The sequence below is a fragment of the Sporothrix brasiliensis genome (assembly GCF_000820605.1).
Source record: "Sporothrix brasiliensis 5110 chromosome Unknown Cont19, whole genome shotgun sequence".
In the NCBI taxonomy this organism is placed as follows: Eukaryota; Fungi; Ascomycota; class Sordariomycetes; order Ophiostomatales; family Ophiostomataceae; genus Sporothrix; species Sporothrix brasiliensis.
The window spans coordinates 1,967,455-1,992,249 of NW_024467138.1; the positions used below are offsets into that span (position 1 = coordinate 1,967,455).

A 24,795-nucleotide genomic window follows, 5' to 3' on the forward strand; every position below is an offset into this window, starting at 1 on the left:
CGTATAACTCACCACGCACACGCCCTTAGACACCCATACACACCCGCATACACGCTCGCGCCAACGCTTTCTTCGAGGGCTTCCTCATGTCGGGCGGCAGTCACTGGGACGGCTGTTCCTCGACCCCGGCCCCATGACGCTCAACAACTTGTCTGAACAGCTTCCTTGGCTCTTGCGGAACCCAAACTCGACTCGTCCTGCGGGATTCCCGACCTCACTGTCCTCCGCCTCGTCGGCTGCGGCGTCGTCTCTGGCGCGGCCCGCCGGGGCGTCTTCTACGGCCGTGTCGACCACCACGCCGATAGTCCACTCGCCCACTACAGCTGCCTTGATATCAACGTTCCGGAAAGAGCCTGCTTTGTCCAACAACAGCCACAACAGCAGCAATACGACCGCCGTAGCAGCTACGCCGCGCACCTCGAATGCGACCGGCTCATTAACGCCTGCTCTCACTGGCACCACGCTCTACCCGTCCATGCGTTCGACACTGATCGCCAACTCCGATGTTCGTGACAGTCATTCGCCAGACGCCACCCTTCGAAACAAAGCAGCGATCAGAGCTGCAAGGCAACAACCACCGCCACCGCCGCCTTTTCCCTCGGCCCATATCATATCTAACACAGACAGCACAATGGGATCCAGCACGCCTAGCAGGAGACTGCAGCAGCCGCAGCAGCCGCAGCAGCCACCATTGACCACCACTGTCCCGCCTCGTCGCCCACCACGCCATACGCCTCGACAAATCGTACTACCACCCTCACGCAACAAGACGCAGCTACGCGTCCACCGGGCACGGCCAACGCTCCGAGTCGGGCGACACCAGCTGTACCCTCGTCGCACACCAGGTGGTCCAAGACTCCCATTGCTCCGTCTCCGTACGCGCTCGACTTTGGCTCTGACCTTGACCCTGACGACTTCGATTCCATTGTCGACCTGACCACGGACGACAACACGCCATCATCTTCGTCCCCTCATGCTGCACCGCGCGAAGATGTCCCGTTATGGCGGGAAGATTATGCTTCGAGGCCGGAGCCACGCTCAATTGCAAAACGTGGCAAGAAACGCAAGAGCGCTGACGTGAACGGGCCGCCTGAGAAGGCCACGCCGACGGCAAAACGAAAGGCACGTGTGGAGGAGCGGCAACGAAGCAGGGCAGTCGAAGACGAGTACGAGGACGACGACTCTGGCAGCATAGGTGATTTCCCAGATGTGAACGACCTCGTTAGCATGGTGTCGTCATCACCCATTCGGAACCGCCAAACACCGGCCAAAGCACCGGGTAGGACGCCGGCGAAAACACCTGCAAAATCAGTAGCGCCGACAAAGACACCGAGAAGATCACCGGTGCCGCCCGTTGAGGAAAGCCTGCTGCCCTTACAAACGTCCGTTACGCCGCAGAAGAAGCAGAAACGCGATTCTACACGCAGCGACATTGTCATGGACTCGGAAGACGAATTCGTGACACCGCCCACTCGAAACGCGTCGTTTGTGACCTGTCCGAACGACTCAGTGATGCAAGATGGGAACGGCGACGAGATTGACGAGGAGGATGACAACAATGGTCCCCCATCACCACACTCACCTACCCTCCGAACCGCACAACGCATGGCCGACACGCCTCACAAAAACCCATCTTTGGACCGTGGAACAAAAACGCCTTCGAGGTCGAGAGCTCTTGTGGCTGAGACGGAGCCCGAACCCGAAGCGGGAGAGGAAGATGCTCCAATGGATAGCATTGTGCACACCCAGCAACCTCCTGTTCTGGCAACAGCACCGGCTCCACAGTCGGAACCGGAACCTGCTCTCGAGCAGTCTGGCCAAGACACCGACGAAGGTATGGCAGCAACGCAGCGACCGGGTGTCTTGGCCTACTGGCCAGCTTTGCGTTATAAGCAGCATGGTCTAGAGAAAAGACTCCGCCTTAATACAATGGAGTACACCAAAGCCCTTCGCGAGAAGTGGTCACCAGAACAGCGCATGAAGATCAAGGGAGACAAGGAACCTCTCTTGAAGGAGAAGCAGGCGCTCGACAATCTTGTCAATGAGTTCAGGTCGTATGCGACCTTGTACAACGACCAAGAGGCCTTGCTCCACACCATCACCGAAGCCTATCAAAGCCACCAAGACACCGAAGAGGAAGAGGCCCGTCTCGACCAACTGACGGCCGAGCTTCAAGACTGCGAAGAAACACTCCGGGGACGACTATCTGCTGCCTCGATCGACCCGTCAAGCTGCCCAGCTGACTTTGCAGCCGGCAGCCCGAACGATCGAGTGGTCGTGCCAGCAACCCAGCACCCAGAGGGTTACGTGGCCCCAAATATGTCTCGGAACAATGCAACGACACCTGTGACGCCCTCGCAAGTTGTTCTGCAGACCCAGATGCCGCCGCCGCGACAGCCACTACATCAGCAACCGCGCCAAACCCGTGACGTCGAAATCTTCCGCCCTCCGCCGCCACCTCCCATGTCTCGACAACCACCCAACCAAAATATGCCTGACTCCTTTGATGACGACGATTTGTTCAACGGCGTGGAAAACCTACCGCCGATGCTCACCTCAAACTACAACACAGGTCCCTCTCGACCGCAGCAAGGTCGAGGCCCTGACTTGTTTAGTGATTTTAGCGACGATGTGGAGATGCTCCAGGTGGCCGAACATTTTGAGATGCAGCACTCGTCCAGTGCTGAGACGACCTCAAGACGACCAACGCCCGCTCGCCAAACACTGGCACCGACGTCTGGCAATGCGGGCCCACCTCCCAGAGAACTCTCTCGAGGCGCAAAGAAGTCAGCCGCTCTTATTCCTCGGGCGAGTCAAAAAGCTTCCATGCCTCCCGAGTTGATGCGCTTTGGCTGGTCCGAAGATGTCCGGCGGGCCCTCAAAGACCGCTTCCGCATGTCTGGTTTCCGCCACAACCAGCTCGAGGCCATCAATGCCACCCTGTCCGGCAAGGATGCATTCGTCCTCATGCCCACAGGAGGCGGCAAGTCTCTTTGCTACCAGCTGCCCGCGGTCGTTGGCAGTGGCAAGACGCGCGGTGTCACGATTGTGATCAGTCCCCTGCTGAGTTTGATGCAAGATCAGGTCGACCACTTGGCCAACCTCAACATTGCGGCCAACTCGTTTAACGGCAGCATGCCAGCGCCCGCACGCCAATTTATCATGGACCTGTTCCACAAGGAGAACCCTGAGCACTATTTGCAGCTCCTTTATGTGACGCCCGAGATGGTCAACAACAACCAGCGGTTCATCAACTGCCTGGGTACACTGTACCGGAACAAGAAGCTTGCACGCATTGTCATTGACGAGGCGCATTGTGTGAGCCAATGGGGCCACGACTTCCGACCCGACTACAAGGCCCTGGGCCGCGTCCGACGCCAGTTCCCCGAGGTGCCCGTTATGGCTCTGACGGCAACGGCAACGCCCAACGTCATTGTCGACATCCAGCACAACCTGAGCATTGGCAACTGCCAGGTCTTTTCGCAGAGTTTCAACCGGCCCAATCTCTACTACGAGGTCCGCGTCAAAGGTTCGGGCTGCATCGACAACATGGCCGAGATGATCAGGACCGACTACAACGGCCAGACGGGCATCGTGTACACGCTTTCGCAAAAGTCTACGGAGAGCATTGCCAAGAAACTCTGCGACAAATATGGCATCTCGGCCCACCATTACCACGCCGGCATGCCCGCCGAAGACAAGGTCCGCATCCAGCGCGACTGGCAGCGGGGCGTCATCAAAGTTGTCGTGGCCACCATCGCGTTTGGTATGGGCATCGACAAGCCAGACGTGCGCTTTGTGGTTCACTACTACCTCCCCAAGAGCCTCGAAGGTTACTACCAGGAGACGGGTCGTGCCGGCCGTGACGGTCAGCAGTCGAATTGCTACCTGTACTTTGGCTACGGTGACATCAAGAACCTGCGCAAGTTTATCACCGACTCGGACGGTAGTGAGGAGCAGAAGCAGCGCCAGCGGGAGATGCTGAACCGCATGGTCGACTTTTGCGAGAACCAGCGTGACTGCCGCCGCACTGAAATTCTGCGCTACTTTGGCGAGAGCTTCGATCCGGCCGAGTGCAAGAAGACGTGCGACAACTGCAAGAGCGACAGCAAGTTCAATCTCACCGACTTCACCAAGTATGCCGTGGCGGCGCTGCGTATCGTTGAGGCCTTCAAGCTTGCCACCCTGGTCCAATGCGCCGAGGCTCTCATGGGCAGCAAGAGACTGCCAGAAGACCATCAAGAGCGGTTGGGGGATATCTATGGCATTGCCAAGCACCTGAAGAAGCAGGATGTTCACATGATGATCTACCGGCTTCTCGCCGAGAACGCTCTGCGGGAAGTGAACAAAGTCAATCGGATGGATTTGGCCATTCAGTATTTTGAAGTACGATTCCCTTCCCTCCTGCCGTGACCGAATTTTGGTTCTCGAAACGAACACATCTAACATTATCTCTCTAGCTTGGTTCTTGTGCGGACGATTTCTTCCATGGCAGGAAGAAGCTTCAGGTCGTAATTAAGGTTAACGACATTGCGGCCGCCGTGACAGCAAAAACGAAGACAAAGAAGGCCGCCGCCAAGGCCGACGACAGTGCGACGACGAAGGCAACTAAGAGAACAAAAGCAACCGCGAAGAGCAAGGCAGTAGCTGGCTCGTCAACGGCCGGAGCAGCTGCCAAAAAGAAGCGCAAGACGCCGGCGGCCGTTCTCGACGAAGCCGGTGTTGAGGACGATGAGAACGACGGTGATACCGATTTTGAAAGTTTTGATGGCCCTGTGCACCGAAATGGCTACGCCCGGGACAACTTCGTGGTTTCGGATAATGAGGAAGACGTCATCATTGACGAAAACGATGACGACGACGCCGCTTTCGAGGCACTGCCGCCAAGACGGCTAGTCGCAACATCAAAGGCGCGCCAGGTGCAGCAGCTCCAGCAATACGCGTATCAGGACACCGGCCAGAGCCGGCCGGTAAGAAAGAGCCAAACAACCCAGCGGCAACGGCGTCTTGAGGAGCTGGGCGGGCCTATTGCGCGCGACTCCCGACTGACAGAGGCAAACATTGACCCGATCCATGCCGACATCATCGCCCACTTTGCCGACGAAGCCCGGCGGCTTGAAGAGAAGATTCGCAACGAAAAGGGTCTGCGCATTCTCTTTACGGAGCGGCAACTGCGTGAAATGGCCATTTGTTGGACCGACACCCTGGACAAGATGCGGCGCATCCCGGACATTGATCCGGACCACGTGCGTCGGTACGGCAACAAGTTTTTGCCTTTGATCAAGCGAAACTACTCCATGTACCAGGAGATGATGGGCGCGGGTGCCGAGGAGGAAGGCGATGTGGAAGACGATGGTGCCGGCTACGACAGCCCTGTCCTGGGTCCTGTGACTGCAGCACGACGAGGTGGCGGCGGAGCGCCTTCCAAGGCGCCCTCGCAAGCCGACCTCGATGCCGTTGTCGATCTGATCAGCTCTGATGAAAGCGATGACGATGACGACCCTGGTGCTGGCGGCAACGACAATGGGTATGGAGGCGGCGGCATCATTTCGACATCATCGCATGCAGCCGATACGTGGCGCTCCCAACTCGAAGCACTACAGAGCCAGCCACCCACCAAGGGAAGCCGAGGCGAAGGCCGGAGCGGCGGTGGCTCGCGCAAATTCAGCAAGGGCGGACGCAAGACATTTATGCGCCGTGGCGGCAGCCGCAGTGGCAGTGGCAGCTACTCTCGCGGCAGCCGAGCGGCCAGCGGCGGCGGTGGTGCCAACGGCGGCGGCGTGCTGAAGCGCAAGTCAGCAGCATCGTCGGGCGGTGCAAGCAGCAGTCGAGGAAGTGGTGGGAGTGGAATAGGGATGATGCCGTTGTGATTTTGCGATTCTGTGTGACAAGAATCCGTCTTCTTTTCCTGTCTTCTTACCAGTGCATATTTTGTTATTTGTTTGCATTAGAGGACCAGATATGCTGTACAGCTTTTCATCAACGGAGTTTACTGTTTTGCTATTCCCATTTACCGCGTTTACTATTCACGACAGCAAAGGCGTCTACATAACGGGAGCGGCAACATCGCACAAACGGTCAGTGGAAGGAGAGACGAAAGCGCTGTCCTTTTTTTCACTACGATTATATCAAAGTCAAACTACATCATTTTTTTCTTCATTCCAAACAAAGTCGCAGGCATCAAATCACTGTAACGATGGATATTTTTGTTGTTACAATTTTTATTTTTATAAAAAGGTGATTGGCGGAGCTGCTATACCTTTCTTGGTCTTTTTTCCTTCTCTTCTTTTCTTCTCCCGCCCACACGCCACACAACAACTGAACCTCGTGCCCGGGCTCGTCTTCTGGTATATCTTACACGACAAGTAGAAAAGGTTTTGTAAGAAAAAGGTATAAAAAAAGACATGGGATGGTTCGTCGTGAATAAAGACAAATCATTGCAGGAGACGTATTAATTAGGTGATTGCACAAATCAGTCGAACGCTCGCTCGAGAGAACAATACAAATGCTGTGCTGCGCTGTTGCTTGTGCTACATGAGCCATAAGATTCGTTCCTGTGCGTTCATCCGTTTTTTTCGGTTCCTTTTTGAAAACTGTCGTCCTTGTTCCCTTCCCATGGGAATTCATTTTCACAAAGGAAAATGTTAGAATTATAGAAATAGATGGCAAAAAGAAGACAGAGACGAGTAAAGAAAGGAGGTAACCGCCAGGGCTTTGCAAAACCAAGAGAATGAGAATAGCAGCTAGAAAAGGTTGAGATTTGTGTGATCTGTTGGTATCCGGCAACCCAAAACAAAACAGACAGAAGACAGAAAATGATAAACGAGAAAGAGAAAAGAGCAAAAGAAGCGGAGTTGCGTCTGGTTTGTGTGGAGCAAAAAAAAAACAAAGACAAAGACTCGCTTGCACGCGCGGAGCAAAAAAAAAGAAGAAAAAAATAGCAGAAAATCAGCGACAAAAGAGGCCAAAAAAATTAAAGTAGGTAGATGGTAAAAGCGAGTGGTCGTTTGCGTATGGGGAGAGTGAGGAAAGGAGTCATTGGAGGCGAGAAGCGTGTGATGAGTTGGCACTTATGGTCTCCACTTAGGTTTTCCATTGGGCTTCGGCTCGACGGGCTTTTTGCGCATAGCAAATCGTGCGCCAGCTATGGCCTGAGGCGACTCACGCCCAGAGATGGTGCCCTCTCTCGGACGCGGCGCAGGAAGCAAGCTGTTTCTCCTGGAGGCCGCCATGGAACTAGCAGGCCGTTGAGGCGTCACGTTGGGGGAGGACGGCAGGTGGACCGAGGGCGGCTGCATTGATGCGCGACGATTGGATGTAGCCGGCGGCGCGCTTGAGTGAGCAGCCAGGCGCGGCGGACGGTAGGGCGGTGCATCGCGGAAACCAGGTGGGTCGTGAGACGGCGAGCCATCAGCCTGTGCAGCAGGCGACGACACACCTCTGCTGAGCGGACTGCGCATGGGCAGCCGAGAACTGAGACTGGATGTTGACCGCGGCGTGCCCGTGACCGATCTCCGCGTTGCACTGGGCGGCGTTTTCGCGTACGGGCTCGGCGTCGTAAGGCTCATCGGCTTGAAGTTGTGGCCGGTATCGATGCCGGTCGTGGACGTGTTCCACCGGGGCCGGTTGTCTATTATAGAAGGTGCCCGCGGAGGCTGCCCAGACACGTGTTTGCTGACAGGAGTCACAGAACCCTCGCGGCCCGGAGAGGACACTGAACTGCCACCACCGGGACCAAATGAGCTTGAGAAACGGTATAGCGGTTTTCGGGCCTGGGCAGCACCGAGAGTCACTGATGACGAGATAGAGCGTCGGGCAGCAGGCTGTGGAAGGTGGGTTCCACCCAGATTTGAGCGGCGGCGGTTGTTGGTCGGCGTTCCGTTCACGTCCGCCAGCTTGGCTGCCAGACGCTTGCTGCTGCTGTTATCCAAGCCGAGGGTCGACATGATGACGGACGACGGCGGCGAGCTCTGCGGCGTATCGCGGCCACTACCAATGGTCGACCGGTCGTTGGAAAGCATGCTGGAGATGGAGTCACGAAGCTGCTGGTTCCGTTGCTCGTCAGAATGCAGCTCTTCAACCGCCACGTTGATCTCGTGCATCTGGTCCCGCAGTTCATCCCACTGGCTTTGCAGCTCCACGTGCAGACGCAAGATCTCGCCGTTCAGGGTGAGGCGGTCCTTGACACCCTTGTCAATAATCGCAAGAACACGCTCAATGGCGGGGCCGTAGTGTGTCTTCTTGGTTTCGTAGCTCTCGATCTTCTTGACCATAACAGGCTGGTTTGTGAGGAGCAAGCCCATATCCAGAGCCTCCTTAAGCCTGGCCACACTGCGCTCCACGGACTCGTACATCTTCTGAGCTTGCCGGGCGGCGCCGCGGAAGACAGTCACCCAGCGGTCCTCGCCAAGTTCCTTGCGCAGCGACTCTGCATCCTTCTCCAGCTTCTTGTACGTGCCGTCGAGGCCAGCGCGGCGCATTTCGAGCTCCTCGCAAGCCGTGGGGAAACATGACGAGGCGCGTGTTTCGAACACCGAGAGGCGCATGGGCAAGAAATCCAAAGAGGCGCGCAGCGGTTGCATACGGGCGAACAAAGCTAGCAGACTGGAGTCATCCTGGGAAATCGTCGGCGTGGTACTTTGCGCCTCGGGCGAGGCCGGCGTGAGAGGGAAGATGGACAGGCTGTTGCGGTTGTTGGCAGACGAGGTTCTCGACAGGGAGACATTCGGCGACAGCTGTTGTTTGTTCTGGGTTTCTTCGACAATCGTCTCCAGGTCACCAATGTCGACGCCACCGCCCTCTGCAAGAGATCGGTGGCGTCGTTCCTCCATCTCAAACACGAGACGACTCAGTTCCTCCATTTCATTCTGGATGTCGCCCAGGACCATGCTCCAGAGCTCCTCCCACTCCATGGCAATCTCGACCTGCGCCTTGACGCTCTGGAGCGCGCTGCGCATGCGACCCCACTCCTCCATGATGGACTCCATCTGGTAGACGGCGCGTTGTAACTCGTCGCGCGTCACGTTGGCAATGTCGGGGCGGCACTGCAGTGATTCGATGGCACCGACGTAGACGTTGATCAGCTCCTCGAAGCGAAGGATTGCGTTCTCCACTTCCTCCAAGCCCTCGCGGCCACCGGCTGCTGCCCACTCCACATCGTCGTCGCTGTCAAGGCCCTCGATCACTTCTGATGCTTTGGAGATCCAGTTGCGAATTTGTTCAGCAGCACCGATAAGAGCGCGGGACGCGGCCTGGGCGGTGGGAATGGCAGAAACCTTGCTGGATAGTGACTCTGCGTCGGGCAGCTGCAACGATGTCAGCTGCGCGAGCTGGTTGGCAAAGGAGACACGCGATAAGGTGTAGATAGAACCCGGTCGCTGCAGGCCCAGCGGGTTGAAGTAGGAGGTGGCATCAGGATTGAAGTCGGATTGCGACGGCGTCTCTGGTGCCGCCGCCTGCTGCTGCTGATGTTGTTGTGTGAGAGGAGGGGTGTCTTTTGCGGGAAGAGGTGGCGGGATGTCGGGACTGGCGATCCGGACGGACGAGTTTGAAGAGGGATTGGCAGTTGAGTCGCGCTCGATGTGCTGTTGGCGCGTGTCGAGCTGAACCTTGGTGCCGTTCCCATTGGTGTGGTCAGGCAGGCGATACTTGTTTGTGTCCATATCGAGTGGCTGAGTTGGCGCGATTTCGGGGAGAAAAGACGATGCTGGCGAATGAGAGGCCGTATCAGCGTTGCTCCCGTCCGGTTCCGTTACGACAACAATTGCGGTCGCCGACGTTGTAGTCGAATCAAAATACGGATCGGCGTCGTCCGCGTCAGGTTTTTGTTTACCGTGTCCTGTAGCGAGATTGGCGACAGACGCGGGGAGACGGGCGACAGCCGCACCGGCGCCCTTCCACGGACGGCCGCGCCGCTCGATAACAAGCTGTGAGGAACCGGCCTGATGGTTCTGGTCGATCTGGCGGATTTGATCTTCGGGAAGGCGACCAATTCGTTCGGGGTGATTGGAAAAGGCTGGCGCTGGTGGCTGGGAATTCTTTCGCGCAGTCGTACCAAATCCAAGAGCCTTGAGCCGGGCCGCGAGGCCAGGCGACGGCTTGCGAGGCTGGGGATGCTGGGCGGGAGTGGTCGACGACGCGGACGACGCGGTCGAAGGCACGCGAGGACGGCCGGGCTCTGGAAAATCGCCGGCACGATTAGCGCTATTGGGCGAGAGGTCGTCGGTCGGTGTTGCGGCAAATCCGACGCGACGTGCTGGGCGCAAGGGCGAGGACGAAGGCGTGAGCAATGTGGGTTGCGCCAGCGATGCTGGCGATTGTGTCTGTGTTTGACTGTGAGGTTTGAGAGGGGTGGTTGAGGCGGCTGAGTCGACGGGAGCGACTACGTGGGTGTCGGTGTCGGGCATTCGTTGGTGGTTGAAATTGAGACGAGCGAGATCGCTGGGTATTTCGGCAAAGGTTAGTACGGAGGAAGTCGCACCGCCATCGCGGGTGCTGCTGCTGCTGATGCTGCTGTTGTGGCGGTCAGAAAGCGTCTGAGCAAGGACAGGAACTGCAGAAGATGGCTGCGGTGGTTGGGATTGGCTGGGGATGTCGGTCTGCAGGTGGAGGTGGCCGCCTTCACCTAGGGTGCTGCTGGTGACAGCTGTCACAAAAGGCGCAGAAGCCGCAGAAGTGGCTGCATCTGCAGGCCTGGATGCAGGGTGCTGGAACGGGACGGTGCTGCAGCTGGGTCCGTACTCGTACACGTCGGCGACGGGAACGCCAGGGGCAGAGGCGACAAAGGTGGTTGTCATTTAACCAGGACGAGCCGAGCCACCTTTCGTGGAGGGAATTGATCCGCCCTCGCCTGTTTGGCAGCTTCTCCTATTTTTGCCCGCAACGCGTTGACCGTGAATTGTGCCAATGGCGGGAAAGGGGCTGGCTTGCGCGATGCTTTTGGCAGTTATTTCGGATTTTCCTTTTTTTGATCCTACTCGTGGTGCGCAGCAGATCTTGTGCGTCTTGTGCGTCGTGAGCGTCGTATTGTGCGTTACGTCGTGGGATCGAGAGAACGTTTTTGTCCGTGGTTCACTGGCTTTTGCAGCGCGTCGGTGGATTTGGGCAGCGATTTTCGTTGGGGCCTGTTCGATTGGGTTCCTCTTTTCCTTTTCTCTCTCTCTTGTTTGGCGGCTGCCTGTCCGTTGGGCGATGGAATGCAGGCAGGACGCTGCATGTGCAAATCGCTAGTCCACGCTGGGCAGGTAGGATAAGCGGCGTAGAAAACTGCTGGAAAATTGTCAAGGAAGCTGGCGAGATGGCAGCTGTTTTGGTGGGTTTGGAGAGTTCGCTGGACGGTCAATCAATAGCTAGAGTTTTGGCACGGCGGCAAGTTGAAGTTTGAGTGGACAGTGCAGTAGCAGGACGCAAGAAAATGGAGAAAGCAGGGGCGTTGTATGGGTTTGCGTGTGGCTAACAGGATGCGTGCGAGTGGTAAGATTACCGCGGACTTGGGCAAGGAGAACGAGAAAGGTTGGAAGTGAAGTCAAAACGCGAGAGAAAAAGACGACGCGATGAGAAACAGAGTTGGAAAACGCGAAAAAGACAGAATAGGAAATAGGCAAAAGAGCTCTTTCCGAGACGGGCAAAATTTAGTCAGGACGAGCGAAGGGAAAGAGCAATGGGGGCGAAGGGCGTACAAAGGAGAAAAAGGGAAAGCAGCACAGCAAACGCAATGTGCGGGAAGGAGCGCCCAAGACAAACAGCCCACACAAGCAAGGCAGTACGTCCGTATTAAATCACAGACAAAAGTCAAAAAAGGGTAACGGGGGAGGAGAGAAGCGACCTCTCTTTGAAATAAAATTGTCTACGAAGGTAAGGGAGGTGCACCGCTTGCTATTCTTCGCCGCAGGCGGATGGGCGCAATGAGCTGGCCCCGGGGAAGAAACGAATTACAGGGGATCGTGATTGATTGGGAGCGTCACCTTTACAGTTATCAACTGACGCCAGTCGCGGTTGCCGTGAATTGAGTCTGTGCGGTGGTAGGTGGCAAGAGACGACTAACTCATATTGGCGTAGAGAGGAAACAGCGATCCTCATCAAGACATGCATCAACAACAAATAACAACAACAACAGCAGCAGCAGCAGCAGCAGCAACGCTGGCTGTGATGCAGATATGGATCGAGGCAGCCCACATGCACAGTATTATTACAGCGACACAAGTACGACATAAGGACCGAGGACATTGAAGGCAATGGAGAAGGGAGGAGGGTCTTAGCCGGTTCTTAGCACAAGTCAAGTGCAGAAGAACAGCAACGCTGGACCTCATGGAAGGGAGAAATGAGAGATACGACGTACATACGGACCACAAGGACCACAAGAACCACAAGGACAAAGTGACCAAGGGGTAAATGCGATTTCGCAAAAGACGGCGGACTGAACGAATGCGGCTTCGCCTGACATCCACTCACTTCTCATCTTCTCTGCAATCTCTGCGAACAGACGCTCGTCCCGGCACTGCAACCGCCCCCACTCTCTCGTTTCTTGGGTCGAGCCTATTATTTCTATGAGTACGACGTTGTGGCTCCGTACTCTGGTTCTATGGAGTGCCAGTGAGGAACAAAGGAAGCACAGACCAGCATCAAAGTTTGGAACGAGCTCAATACATGTACATGTACGCCTTCGCTCCAACCCGTCGAACGCCCAAGTCCCCCGACAGAACGTGTCCCCAAACACCTGCAATTTCCTTCTGGGTCTGGAATACAACCCGTCCAGGCTCCGCAGGGAACCGTGCCGATCACGTCCACTGCGTGAGACAGAGCACAGGCCAAGTCCAAAAGTGGCGACTGATTTGATGAAAGGGACCTCTTTGGGTCTAGGGGCAGGTTCTCACGCCTTGGCAGCCGAGTGGCATGGGAAGGAAGAGACACAGCAATGTTGGTACGAAGTACTCCCTTAACTGGCAGACAGATGACATTCTTTCCCCTTCTTTTGATGACTCTCCCGTCCCACGCATTTTCTGTCTACTCCCACTCTTCCGTGCCGCAGTGCATAAAGTTGCCGGCCAGCTTCACACAGAATCGAAACAGGACAGTCCTCGTGGCCAGTGCCGGCTTTCAACGCCATGCACGCCTGCACTCCTGCACGCATGCACGCACATGCAGGTACGGATTCTGGCAAGACACACACCCTTTCACGCTGCCGGCAGCCAATGTGATCCAATTTGTTCCCAGACGGTATTAATATCCTACTTATCGAACTGGCCGCGATATATGTCGTATGCGTATGTTATACGTTGTATGCCGTGGCCCCTATACATATCAACGAACAGTGTCTATTCTCGTAGTGCATATTGCCGGCTGGCCTCAGCTGAACCCTCCGTTTCGGAAGTCCTTCCGCAAGCCTGGGATGCTACCATGTACCCAAGCTTTGTCCACAGCTTGTATTCGCATGCCAGCTTTCATTGTGACACCAGCTATCGAGTGTCAGTTTGAGGACTTTTCTTCACAGTGTCGTCCTTCATTGAGAACTTTTACTTCAACTGGGAAAAATGCCATTTCCGCCACTACGTCTCCGTGGGAACGACAGCTTGTGCTACTTCTTGTGTCATGCCTATCAAAAACAACAGACCCCAGACAGCCAGGAAACATTGAGTGCAATGTAATTTGTTGCCAGGAAGAGGCAGAGTGTCGCGCCCTGAACTTGCGACTTTATGACGGCCAGCAGCAGCCAACTGCCTATGCACTGAATTTGCTTCTTCATTTGGTTTAGCGTGTCGTTTTAGGCCCACCTGTTCTCCACGGAACTGGGCGCTCTGTGCCGCAGCTACTCATTAGCGGGCGACTAGCGGCTGTTTAGACGGAACGGCCGCTGGAAGGCACAGAAGGCGCTTGTACGTAAAGTGCGGCAGTGCTCTGTATCTTTCCTGCTTACTTAGTGTATAAAATACAGCATACAAGTTAAATACCAACTGCCTGTTGCCCTGCAATCCCCCGTTTCTCCAGCAATTCCCATCAGATTCCTCAACAAGTATTCTTACCTAGCTGTCAACACCCACTAGTAGCCGTCGGCCAGCGCCTTCCAGCGCAGTCGGCCTTCGCCAACCGGAACAGCACTGGTCAAAACAAACCCCTGACATGGCGTCACAAGTAAAGAAGGTGGGCGCCCAGTTAGGAAGGCATCGCCAGTGCATGGCTCTGTCGTCGCACCTTCCTCGCCAATCGTTGTGTTTTTGTTGTTGTTGTCCCACTGTCTTGTTCTTAATTCCCTTCCTTCCCCAGACGGTCATCCCCTCTTTCCTATCATATCGACACCATTTGCGCTTCACTTCTCTCCATCGTCAACTTTCTACATCTCGCTCTGTAGCCCTCTGACAACGTTCGGCCCTTGGCTCTCGAACACTGCTCCGTACCCTGGCTGGTGCAATTTTAGCTAGCACCAACTCGCCAACATCCTACGAGTACTCCGGCCAGTCATTCGTCAACGACCAACGGAGCTTATCAAGAGTCAACAAAGACAGCAGAGTGAACTACGTCGACAATCATCCGGATCGTCAAACAGCAGATACTGAACGAGATATATCTTACGTTGTACGGTTGGAACCGAAATAGAAAGAAGACAAAGAACAGGGTCGCGGACTCATACGTCGTAATACCCTGCAAACAGGAGGAAAAACACGAAAAGCCAACCCCAGAACCACCAAACGGAGCTCATTTTAATTACGGAGCACGCCTACACGCCTGCACGCCTGCACGACTGCGCGCCCACGCACCACGCCTCTCTACTTTACACGAATCCATCCTGCCCCTCGCCACCGTTGCATTCGGGCCCTGGTTCCCCTTTTCCCAAAGCTCGCTCGCCGCCTATCCGTACGGCGCACGCCGCAAGATACTGATTCTGCTCGCGTCTCTCGTCTTTCGCGTTTTCTGCCGAAAGCCGACTTTCCCTCTTTCGAGCTTCACTTTGAGCTTTGCTTTGTACCTTGTCCACGACGTACACTACGACGTACACGGTCTGAGTGCCTCCTATCCCTTCTGCATATAGCCATACCGATACACAATACCAGGGCGCCATAAACTGCCCCTTCTGTTCCAGCAGAACCTCACGTCTTCGGTTCTTTACGCTCCACGTTGCACGACGTGCCGTCGTTCGCCATGGCCACCCCGGCGCCACCAACCATCTGCCGGCCCTCGTCGCCGTCGCCTGATACCGTCCCAACGCTCGCTATCAAGCAGGACGGGGCGGCAGAGGCACTGCGCTCTCTATCGACTGCCTCGTCCATGTCCCACGGATCCGCCACCACGGACGCTTCGTCGCTGCTGTCCAGCGGTTTCGGGGCCCGTGATTCTCTAGGCAGCGATGCCTCGTCGTCTGCCTTTAGCCGCCACTCGTCGGGAAGCTATTCGGCCATGTCGTTGTCGGCCTCCTCTGCGTCCAACCCCAATCGCCTCTCCGTGGCGAGCACAATCACATCGAGCTCAAATACCACCGCAAGCGGCAACCCGGGAGAACAGCGGGCCACCAAACGCCGCGGGTACATGCGGCCACAAGGCACCGACTTTGCTGCCAGTGCCCGCTCGCGCGAGAGCGTGCTGAGCCTCGGCAGCATTGCCCACTTGCAGCACTACTTTGCCCGAACAGGACTGCTCGACCTCAAGGGCCAGCTCGAGAGGAAGCGTCGCGGGGGCAAGGCCCGGACGTTTGATCTGTCACAGTTGGAAGGCACAACCAGCTACCTGACCCCTCGGGCCCAGTCCATGCTCATCCAGCCGTCGGATGGCTCCACCGGTGGGCTCGCCGCCCAGTCGGACGTCGACTCGTCGTACGCATCCATGGGAAGCAGCCCCGATCTTGGTGCACACGGCGGCGCGAACCACGGCATGATAGTGGAGTCGCCCGTTGAAGAAACCTTCAGCGACGACTGGTACCCCGAGGACTTTGAAGGGGCAGACCCGGCTGTGATGCTGCCGCCGACTGTCAGCACCTACATGTACCGCGAGAAGCCACTACCGAAGCCGCCCACCCTCATGGAGCTGCGGACTGACCTCAAAAACTCGCTCGACAGTGCGTCCAAGGCGCTCGCCGAAGCACGGGAGGCCAAGACCAATGCAAACGCGCCTGCCACGCCAGTGTCTTCTGCGCCGTCGTCACCAGCCAGACAGCCAAACGCCGAGACCGCCCAAGCCAAGGCCGCCGCAACAAGCTGGTACGAGATCCAGGGCATGCACATTCTCGATGTCATCACGCTGGCCATCCGCGCTGCAAAAGTGTACTATACGAGCCACGAGAACCCTGACCGTCTCGATGCTATCAAGTCGGAGCGCGAGGTGCGTTCGGAGCTGCTGGCCGTCATGGACGTCCTGAAGCGCATGGCCACACGCAACTTTTCGGGCGGCGTTCGCACCGAAGAGATCCGCGCCATGGACTCTTGGATCAGCAGTCTGTATACCATGCTAGACCGTGAGGACGCCATGGTGGCAGCAGAGCAGGCGGAGCAGGCCAGCTGGACCTGGCTGAAAGATGCCGACTGGCCTGCAGATGCCGCCACCGACCCGGCCCGTGCTTACGCACGGGAGCGCGCCTTTTTGCAGTCGATCCTCGCCAGTGGATCCGCACCCGAAGACAAGATCGACACCGTTTTGCCCGAGTGGACGCCGATGGACCGAAGCAGTGCTGCACCTGCGCTTGCCACCCCTGCAGACGACGCCACGCCGACGACACCGACGACGCCAACTACGCCGACGATGCCCGCGGCACCAACGCCTTTCCTGCAGCATATGCAGAACGGGGTGTGCCTGATCCAGCTGCACAACTGCGCTGTGCGCAAGTCACGGCGGCGTTTCGGTGCCATCCCCACCTTCCATGCCGACACGCAAAAGCCTTACCGGGCCGCCGACAACCTTCGGTACTGGGTCAAGGCGGCCGAGCTGCGGTGGGAGGTGTTCTTCAAGATCGACGCCCTGGCGGTCGCCTGCAACAGCCGGCCAGACGTTTGGCCTGTTTTTGAAGATGCAATTTACCAGTGGTGCCGAAAAGTGCGCGAAGAGATTGCGTCCGAGGTTGTTTAGAGGAGCCTCGCCGCTACAGATTTGTCTCAACTACAGCCGCATTTCTTGTTGCACTGTTTTTTCTTGCATATTTCCAAACATAGCCTGCATTTCCTCTTTTCTTTTTCTTTTCCACCCATCCTTCTTACTACTTTTCTATGGGACTACACTTCTACATGAATCTGTCGCCCGACACATTTATACCCTATTCTTTTTTTTGTTCCTTTTCACGTTATTTACTTACCATCTCGGCATATTTCCTGGCGTTTCTACCCCATTACTTTCTTCACTTTCATATCCTTCATATTACAACCAGCCAGACGCATGAGCGAGCCACTCATTTTGTATACCGTTTCTGGATGTCTTCTTCTGTTTTTCTTCTCTTCTTGGCCCCTATTTCCACTTACACCTTTTCTTGGTACATATATTTTTGACTGCTTCTTGTCATGTTTGTGCTTTTCTTTTCTTTTCCTTTTTTGGTACCCTTATTTTTTTACCACTCTGTGAAAAAGCACTAAACCAGACTGACCCATGACCAAATAGCCAAATATGCATATAATGAATATTTAAACTTGAACTGCGTATAAATCAGAATCTGCCAAGAACCAAATGTGACTGTTAAATATCAAAACAACAAATTACAAAAGAAATTTGGCGATCAGCGCATCAACTTCGGCATCAATACGGCCCTCCTCCTTGTCCTTGTTCGGAGTCCGCCACGTGGTATGACAGGTAAGTGCACTGTAAGGGTGGAAGGCCAGACGCATCGGGTCGACTTTCTCAGTGCGACCGCCATTCTGTCCGCTCAGGCCGCTCTTGCCCTCCTCTGTGTCCGATGCCGGCTGGACGAGTTTCACCGGATACCGCTGGTTCTGGTACCCGTGGCCGACCCGCCTGGCCACGTCGTTGGCTTCGTGAAGGCTGACCAGTCGGCGCTTGCCCTTCTCGCCCCGAAGGAACCTGTTCACCGCAGTCAAGGTTTCTTCTGCCCGCTTCAACGCCTCGGGCTTGTTCGTCGTTATGCGCGTCGGTATGGGCGCCTGCTCGCGGCCCTCGTACACCACTGCTGTAAACTCCTCGGCCTTCGCCGAGGGCCACTTGTTCACCGTGAGATCGAACATTCTGGTATTCTCGCGCCGCTCTGTGACAAACGATGCCAAGAACACGTCTTGGGCGACCTCGAGCGGCGTTGCACCAACCGCGTTCTCGCGGTATAGGAGGCTGATGGCAAGCTCGCGCGGGATGGCTTCGAGCAGCGCCAACATAAAGTTGGGGTTCTTTTGCTTCCGGGCGAGCATGTGCATCACCGTATCGCCTGCACTGTCAATGATATTCAGTTCGCGGCCACCCGAGCGCGAGAGGAGAAGTCGCATCACGGCAATCACCTCTTCATCGCTTCCGTAGTCGTTGGCGGGGCCGTATTGAACATTGTAGCCGCTCGATAGCGTCCGCTCCAGCCACGCATGTAGGGGCGTGCGGCTCTCGCTCCAAGAGGCGTGGTGGGTGCGCTCGCAGAACATGCCGTCAACGGCGTCCTTGCCCAGAATATCCAGCAGCCTCTTGAGCTCCGGCGCCTTGGGGCTCTCAAAGAGGGCCACGTGTAGCAAGTTCGCGTATGTCGTCTCATGGCGTTTGGACTGGTCGGCGCCACTATCAACAAGGATCTTAACGGCTTCGAGATGGCCGAACCTCACGGCCGACAAAAGGGGGGTCATACGGTCCTCGCCTCCAGCCGAGATGCTGTCGGGTGCGACTTTGAGGAGATACTTGATGACGGGGAGAGCTTTCTGAGCGTCGGGACATGCCATGGCTTTGTTGAGTGCAAGGTCACCTTGACTCCAGGTCAGTATCACAGCTATCATCAAAAGGAGAGGAATATTAAAGGAATGAGAAAACGCACTGTTCTTCGTCAGCCAGCGCGAAATGGCACCCTCGAAGCCACCAGGCGCTTGGCTCAGGTGTGTCAAGCGCTTGTCGTCCCGCGCAGCCTTGGATGCGGTGAACTCGAGGTAGCACCGCAAAGGAGCATCGCTGAGGAACCACTCGATGGATTCCAGACAGCCCGCCTCTGCGGCGAACAGGAGGGGCGAATCTGTCATGCCGGTCGAGCGCGTCACCGTCTTGCGCCCGGCCTCGGCCCAGTCGCTCCGCTTCTTACCATAGACCGTCAGGCCCTGGTAGTACTCGGGCGGCTCCTCAATCTTGATGCCTGAGTCCTTCACCATCTCCTCGAGGGGAAGGCCGGCGCCGGTGCGTTTGATCACCTCGGCTAGCATCTCGACACGACCACTGGTCACGGCCGCACGGAAGTCGCTGATGGGAAAGTTGTAGTAGCTGCTGCGGGAGTTGCCTTCCTTCGTCTGGGTAGCAAAGTGGGTGGCCGTATCGAGGAGGAACTCGAAGCCCCGCCGGTCGTTCTGCTGGAAGACAAACTCAAACAGCGATCCACTGGAAATCTTGTAGTCGGTAACCTTACCGTCTCGAACGGTAAATGTTGCGACAGACTTGGCCAGCAGGTCAAGTGGTGTCTAAATTCGTGTGGGTTAGAGACAAAGGGAAAGGCCAAACAAAAGACTTGCGCAAAAGAAAATGGAAGGCGGCGCAACTTACAACGGTGCCCTTAACCTGCATATTCACCTCGCCAATGTTGTCAATGGTGAACTGGTCGTTGTCGACAATGATGCGGTACGTGCCGGTCTCGTCCTCTTCGTACTCGCTGTCGCTGTTCATGCTGGTGTCCTCGTCGTCCGTCTCTTCTTTCATCTCGTAGCTGACCCTCTGCTTCACATCCGAGGAGTACTGCGCCTGGGTAATTTCCAGAATGGCTGTAGCGACCTTGTAGTGGCCGCGCAGGAAAGCCAGCGAGAAGGCGTTGTTACTCTGTGCGTCGTTGACGGTGATAGTCAGAGGCTTCTGGGACTTGTTCTCACCCCAGCTACCAAGCGTGAGCTGCTTAATGGTGGCCAAGTCGCCGTTCCACGCAGCCTCGAATCTATTTAGAGTCAGTAATGACAGAATCGAAAAGTGAAAAGAAGCATCGGGGATGAGGAGAACATACAGCTGGACATAGCCACAACGGCGGCTATAGGTGACATCATTGACGCCGAAAAACTCCGGCACAAACGCGTAGTTGTAGTCCTTGGTGGACTCGACCGGTGGGACCTTGTTCTCGTAGACACGCGGCTGGCGAGTTGTTTCCAGTATCTTGGCCTCGATCTTCTCCAAGGTCGCAATCATATCCTTGATGGCAGCCTTCTTCTTCTCCTCGCCATCGAGCTGGTGGACCTTTGCGAGAGCATCGTCATGCTTCTTGATAATGTTGACCACATCCTTCATGGCCTTTTTCAGGTCGCACAGTGCTGCCACGTACATCCAACTATCCTTGGACAAAGTGGCCAAAAACTTTTCAGGGTTTCCAGACACCTCGAGGAGCGTGCTCTGCTTGGGAGTTTCGTTCTTGTAGCCGCGAAGAGCTTTCAGGGAACCGCGGACAAGGGCCAGTGCATTATCGACCGTTGATAACCGGGACATCCACCGTTGGTGGTCTTTGGCGTGTCCGTCCTTGGTCTTGGTGTCCGGGTCCGCGCCGCGTTCGAGAAGCTCGAGGGCAATCTTCGGATTGGACGACCGTAGAGCGACAATCAAAGGCTGCTCGAAGCGCATGTTAAAGGTTTTGTTGTTCTCTTCAAAGGAGCTGAGATTGTTGCCAAAGGCAGTCGATGCCTTCGCATACTTGAGCCAGGTATCGAAGTCGATCTGAGGCGGGACACCATTTTCGAGCAGCTTGAGAGCCATACGGACATTGCCCGACGCAATGGCGCACAGCAGAGGGCTGGCCGAATACCAGGCAGACTGGAAGGAGAGGCTATTCATGGCAACGGGGGCGCCTGTCTTGTCGAGATCCATCAGCTGCTGCACAAGATCCATGTCGGTATGTTCAACAAATCTGTGGAAAGCCGTGATGCCGTTGAGGTCGGCCTGTGCGCAAGTCGCGCCTAGCCTGAGTAGTGTGGCGGTCATGGACTTGGCCTTGTCGACAGGGAGAGCCAAGCCAAGGGCCAGAGTAAGGATGGCCGAGGAGGGCTGTTGGTTGTAGGAGTTGAGCAACTTGACGGGTAGCAAAACATCGGCGCCGTACTCCTGGCAGAGCAGCTTCACGACCTCATCGTGGCCGTTGATGATGGCAAAGTGGAGGGCGGAGCAGGGGCGGTCCCACGCAATGACGTTGACGTCGTAGAAGTCGGGTTCATCGTCGGCATCGTTCAGCGCAGCGTCGCCACCAAGGTCCTGTTTGTCCTTGCTCTTGACCTTGACAAAGGAGGCGGTGGTTACGGAGTGTACGCCGTCGTCAGACACCTCGTCGTCGATGAGCTCGCCATCAGAGTTGTCATCGTCCACGTCTTCCTCCTCCTCTGAATCGGTGTGCTCACCCTCAGACTCTTCGCCCTTCTTCATCTTCTTCTCGGCGTCAGCAGCCAGTTTGGCCTTGCGGCGCTGGTTCTGCTTTTCATCTTCTTCCGCCTCGTTCTCAGTGCTCTTGTCCATGAGAATCTTGACGATCTCGATACTACCACGCTGAGCCGCCAGATGGAGAGCAGTTCTGCCGTCAGCGACGCGGGAAATGAGTCGAGCACCGTGATCGACCAGTTTCTTGACAATGGCAGGGGAGGACGTCATGACGGCCAGGTGGAGGGGTGTGCGGCCGGTGTGGTCGCGTCTGTTGGGGTCCACGCCATCCTGAGCCAGCCAGTCCTCGACATGCTCCAGGTCGCCGTCAATGATGGCCTGGCAGAGACGGGCCGTGTTGCCAACATAGGCCATCTCGGTCCAATCATTGTCTGTCAGGGGATTGAAAGAACCGATTTGCTTTGAGAGGTTAGTGTGAGTGATGAAAATATGTCCGTTTCTGCGGTTGGAAGCGTACCTGCCGGCCTGGGTCATCGGTCACGAAAGAGATCTTGCCAGAGATGTACGTCTTGCTTTCCTCCTCTGCAACCTCCTTCTCCCTGTCTGTCTGCGGCTTGGGGCAGAAACAGCAGCAGTCTTCCATGACATCCTCAGCACGACCGAACTGCGGTAGTCAGCACATGCGTGTCAGGCGCAGTCTATCGCCCTGCAAAGTATCACTCACAAAGGCGGGGTGTCTGTGAAGATAGACCTCACGGTCCTTCTTCTGATTCCACTCTGCGTTCAAAACTGGATGAGGTCAATCGAATGGTTCGCGAGCAGTTGGTACTGGTACTGTAGCATATGGTCAAAACTCACGAAGGTCGCGCGTGTAGCACAGCTTCTCGATGCGCTTCGCATGGTACTTTCGGCCATACGGAAGGACAAATGTATCATAGTTGTTGACGTCGTCCGGAGTGACCCACTCGGCGACCTCGTCCTCGTGCTGGTCCTTGATATTGCCGAGTTTGCCGTGGAGATAGTGGGAATTGTACAGTGGCGGCCGGCCACGCTCCTGGCGGCGCTTCGTGGCATACGACTGGCGCGAGTCAGCTGTGGGTAGACGCTCCAGCACAAGAAGACGTGCCAGGCCGAGCGTGCGGTTGAAGCTGCGCTCAAAGATTGTCGGGTCGACGCGTGAGCGGTCGAGGTCGCCCCAGAACACCTCAAAGTTGCGGTGGCTGTACTTGGATAGACGGTTCTCGTACGACGGGCTGCGGCGTGTCAGATCGATATGGTTGATCTGGGTCATGTACGATTGCAGGGCACGCGGCGTGCAGTAGACCTGTTTGCCATCGTAGGCGGCACTAGAGCTGTCAATGTCGAAACCAGCCAGGATTTCGGACACTGACTTGTAAATGCGCAGGACAATCTGCACGTGGCGGGTCGGGTACTCGCTGCAGATGGTGATGGCGTGTTTGGTGCGGACCGTGGTCGTCTCGGCCAAGATGGAGTCGCGGATGCCGGCCTCGATCTCCTTGATCTTCTCGATAGCCTGCTCTTCCGTCAAGCCGTAGAGGAACAGATCGACGTCGGACGCCGGGCAGAATTTTTCGTGGTAGTACTCGCGCAGCGACCGACGAGACTTGCTGAACTCGTCCGGCACGGGCAACAGGCAGTTGACGACGGACGAGCCAGCAGCCACGACATTCTCCCAACCAATGTCGGCTAGCGACGACTCGGAGAAGACCGCAAAGTTGCCCTGGAAGGCCTCAATGGACGGCACAACAGCCGGGGAGCCGTTGGCCCTGCGGTTCTCCTTGGGCAGAGACATGATGTACTTGGCCTTCAGGTCTTCCGGCTCGGCATTCGTATCACGGGCCCGAATCTGCAGCTTGGGCGTGTCCTCCGTGAAGAGCGGCAGCACATTGACATGCGGGTCCACGAGCACCGGGTGGCCGGGCTCTTGGGCATACAGCTCGCGCACTCTGGCCTCATATTTGCGGTAAGGCTCAAACAGCTCTGTCATGGGCTTGTCTGGGTGCTGCTCAAGATAGCTCGGTAGCTCGGCATGCGGCGCCGGGATGGGCGGCAGCTGAAGGAACGGCATCATGCTTGATTTTAGAGGAGAAGAATGGAAGTGTCTGATGATAGAACGTGCAAGGGGGTGCGGAGGTAAAGGCAACGACGTTTGTTTGATGTTCGATAAGAAAGCAGCTCTGGAACGGCAATGTCAACAAAACAGACTGCAAATGCAAATAAGAAGTGAACGGGGTGATCCGAGGAGCGGGGAAGAGGTAGACGAAGATAAAGGAGCTGCTGTTTTTGAAGTTTATGTATATTTTTAATTTTATATTTCAAAAGAAAAGACAAGAAGGCGAGCCAATTGGGACAAGAAACACAAAAGTATGGCGAAAGGCAAGACTCTGACGCAATGCCGTGTGGTAGAAACAAGCAAATGATTTGGTAAAGATGTTGCAAAGATGTTTAAACTCACCGATGACAGTGTGCACCAAGACACAACAGGAATTGAGCTGGCGGCCAGGACAAATATATACTTCTCGAGAATCTCACCAGTGTCGATGAAGCGGATCGAACCCCCTTCTGAGCCGTGATATGCTGGGAACAGGGGACGCTGCAGCCTAGACGAGGGAAGAGAGGCGAGGTCATTGGATTAAGAGGACAAGCGGTCAGAATGGATCCCGGCAAAGATGAAGAAATGGGAGCTAAAGTAGGGGGGAGAAGGACATGTGTAGTTCGTGACTATGTTGGCGTTTGCACTTTCCCTCTTTGCCATCTGATTCCTTCGAATGTCGTCTCGGAGCCGTTAGGCAGATCAAGGCCTGGGCGGAAAGAGCACCCCACCACTCCCAGCTTGAAAGTGATCCTTCTGGAGCTTTCATCGTGAAAGGGGAAAGCGCGGCTAGCTGAACTTTCAAGAAGGAACAGCCAATATTATTTACTTTTTAATTTTTTTTTCTTTGTCTTTGTCTTGTGTAGAATGTGCCAAAAAAAAGCTCGCGTCGCACTTTCCTCTTGTGTTTGTTCACGGAACAGCACCTCACCACTTCCTTCCACAATCCGGCTTCCGATTTACAGGAGGGGGTCTGCTGCCTGTGCCCCGGTGTTGGAACAGCATCACGTGCAGGCAGCAGTCCAGAAACGGCATGCCCAATTGACTCAAATTAGATAAATTGTGCTATTTTTCGAAAGTGCTACACGACGCTCTTCAAAGGAAGACCATGATGATGTGAATTCGTACGGCTGTGGAACCAGCAGAAAGTTAACAACGCGCAGCGTGGCTCTGGTTCCTCACTTGGCTCATTTTGTTTCGCGCGGCGCGGAGGCGGCGCCTCGGCGGCTGATTGGATCTTTAGAACGACT

At 55.9% G+C, this 24,795-nt stretch overlaps 4 protein-coding genes across 4 annotated transcripts; 2 read left to right on the top strand and 2 right to left on the bottom strand.

The window, feature by feature from the left end:
- Positions 1-133: 133 nt before the first annotated feature.
- On the top strand, positions 134-5,870 carry SPBR_00021 (DNA/RNA helicase; the record flags this gene model as incomplete). The annotated part of the gene is made up of 3 exons (XM_040758342.1): positions 134-505; positions 652-4,386; positions 4,461-5,870. The coding sequence occupies 3 exons, from the start codon at positions 134-136 to the stop codon at positions 5,868-5,870; spliced, it is 5,517 nt and encodes a 1,838-aa protein (XP_040618364.1).
- A 1,200-nt stretch (positions 5,871-7,070) lies between these two features.
- Positions 7,071-10,796, bottom strand: SPBR_00078 (karyogamy protein; the record flags this gene model as incomplete). The annotated part of the gene is made up of 1 exon (XM_040758398.1): positions 7,071-10,796. One exon carries the CDS (start codon positions 10,794-10,796, stop codon positions 7,071-7,073), a length of 3,726 nt encoding a protein of 1,241 aa, XP_040618365.1.
- Positions 10,797-15,132: 4,336 nt separating this feature from the next.
- Positions 15,133-17,046, top strand: SPBR_00380 (uncharacterized protein; the record flags this gene model as incomplete). Its single annotated transcript, XM_040758699.1, has 1 exon — positions 15,133-17,046. The coding sequence occupies one exon, from the start codon at positions 15,133-15,135 to the stop codon at positions 17,044-17,046; it is 1,914 nt and encodes a 637-aa protein (XP_040618366.1).
- Positions 17,047-17,663: 617 nt separating this feature from the next.
- SPBR_00019 (ankyrin repeat protein) lies at positions 17,664-23,524 on the bottom strand (the record flags this gene model as incomplete). Its single annotated transcript, XM_040758340.1, has 7 exons — positions 17,664-18,880; positions 18,926-19,553; positions 19,636-20,017; positions 20,084-21,891; positions 21,950-22,096; positions 22,157-22,221; positions 22,291-23,524. The coding sequence occupies 7 exons, from the start codon at positions 23,522-23,524 to the stop codon at positions 17,664-17,666; spliced, it is 5,481 nt and encodes a 1,826-aa protein (XP_040618367.1).
- Positions 23,525-24,795: the final 1,271 nt, after the last annotated feature.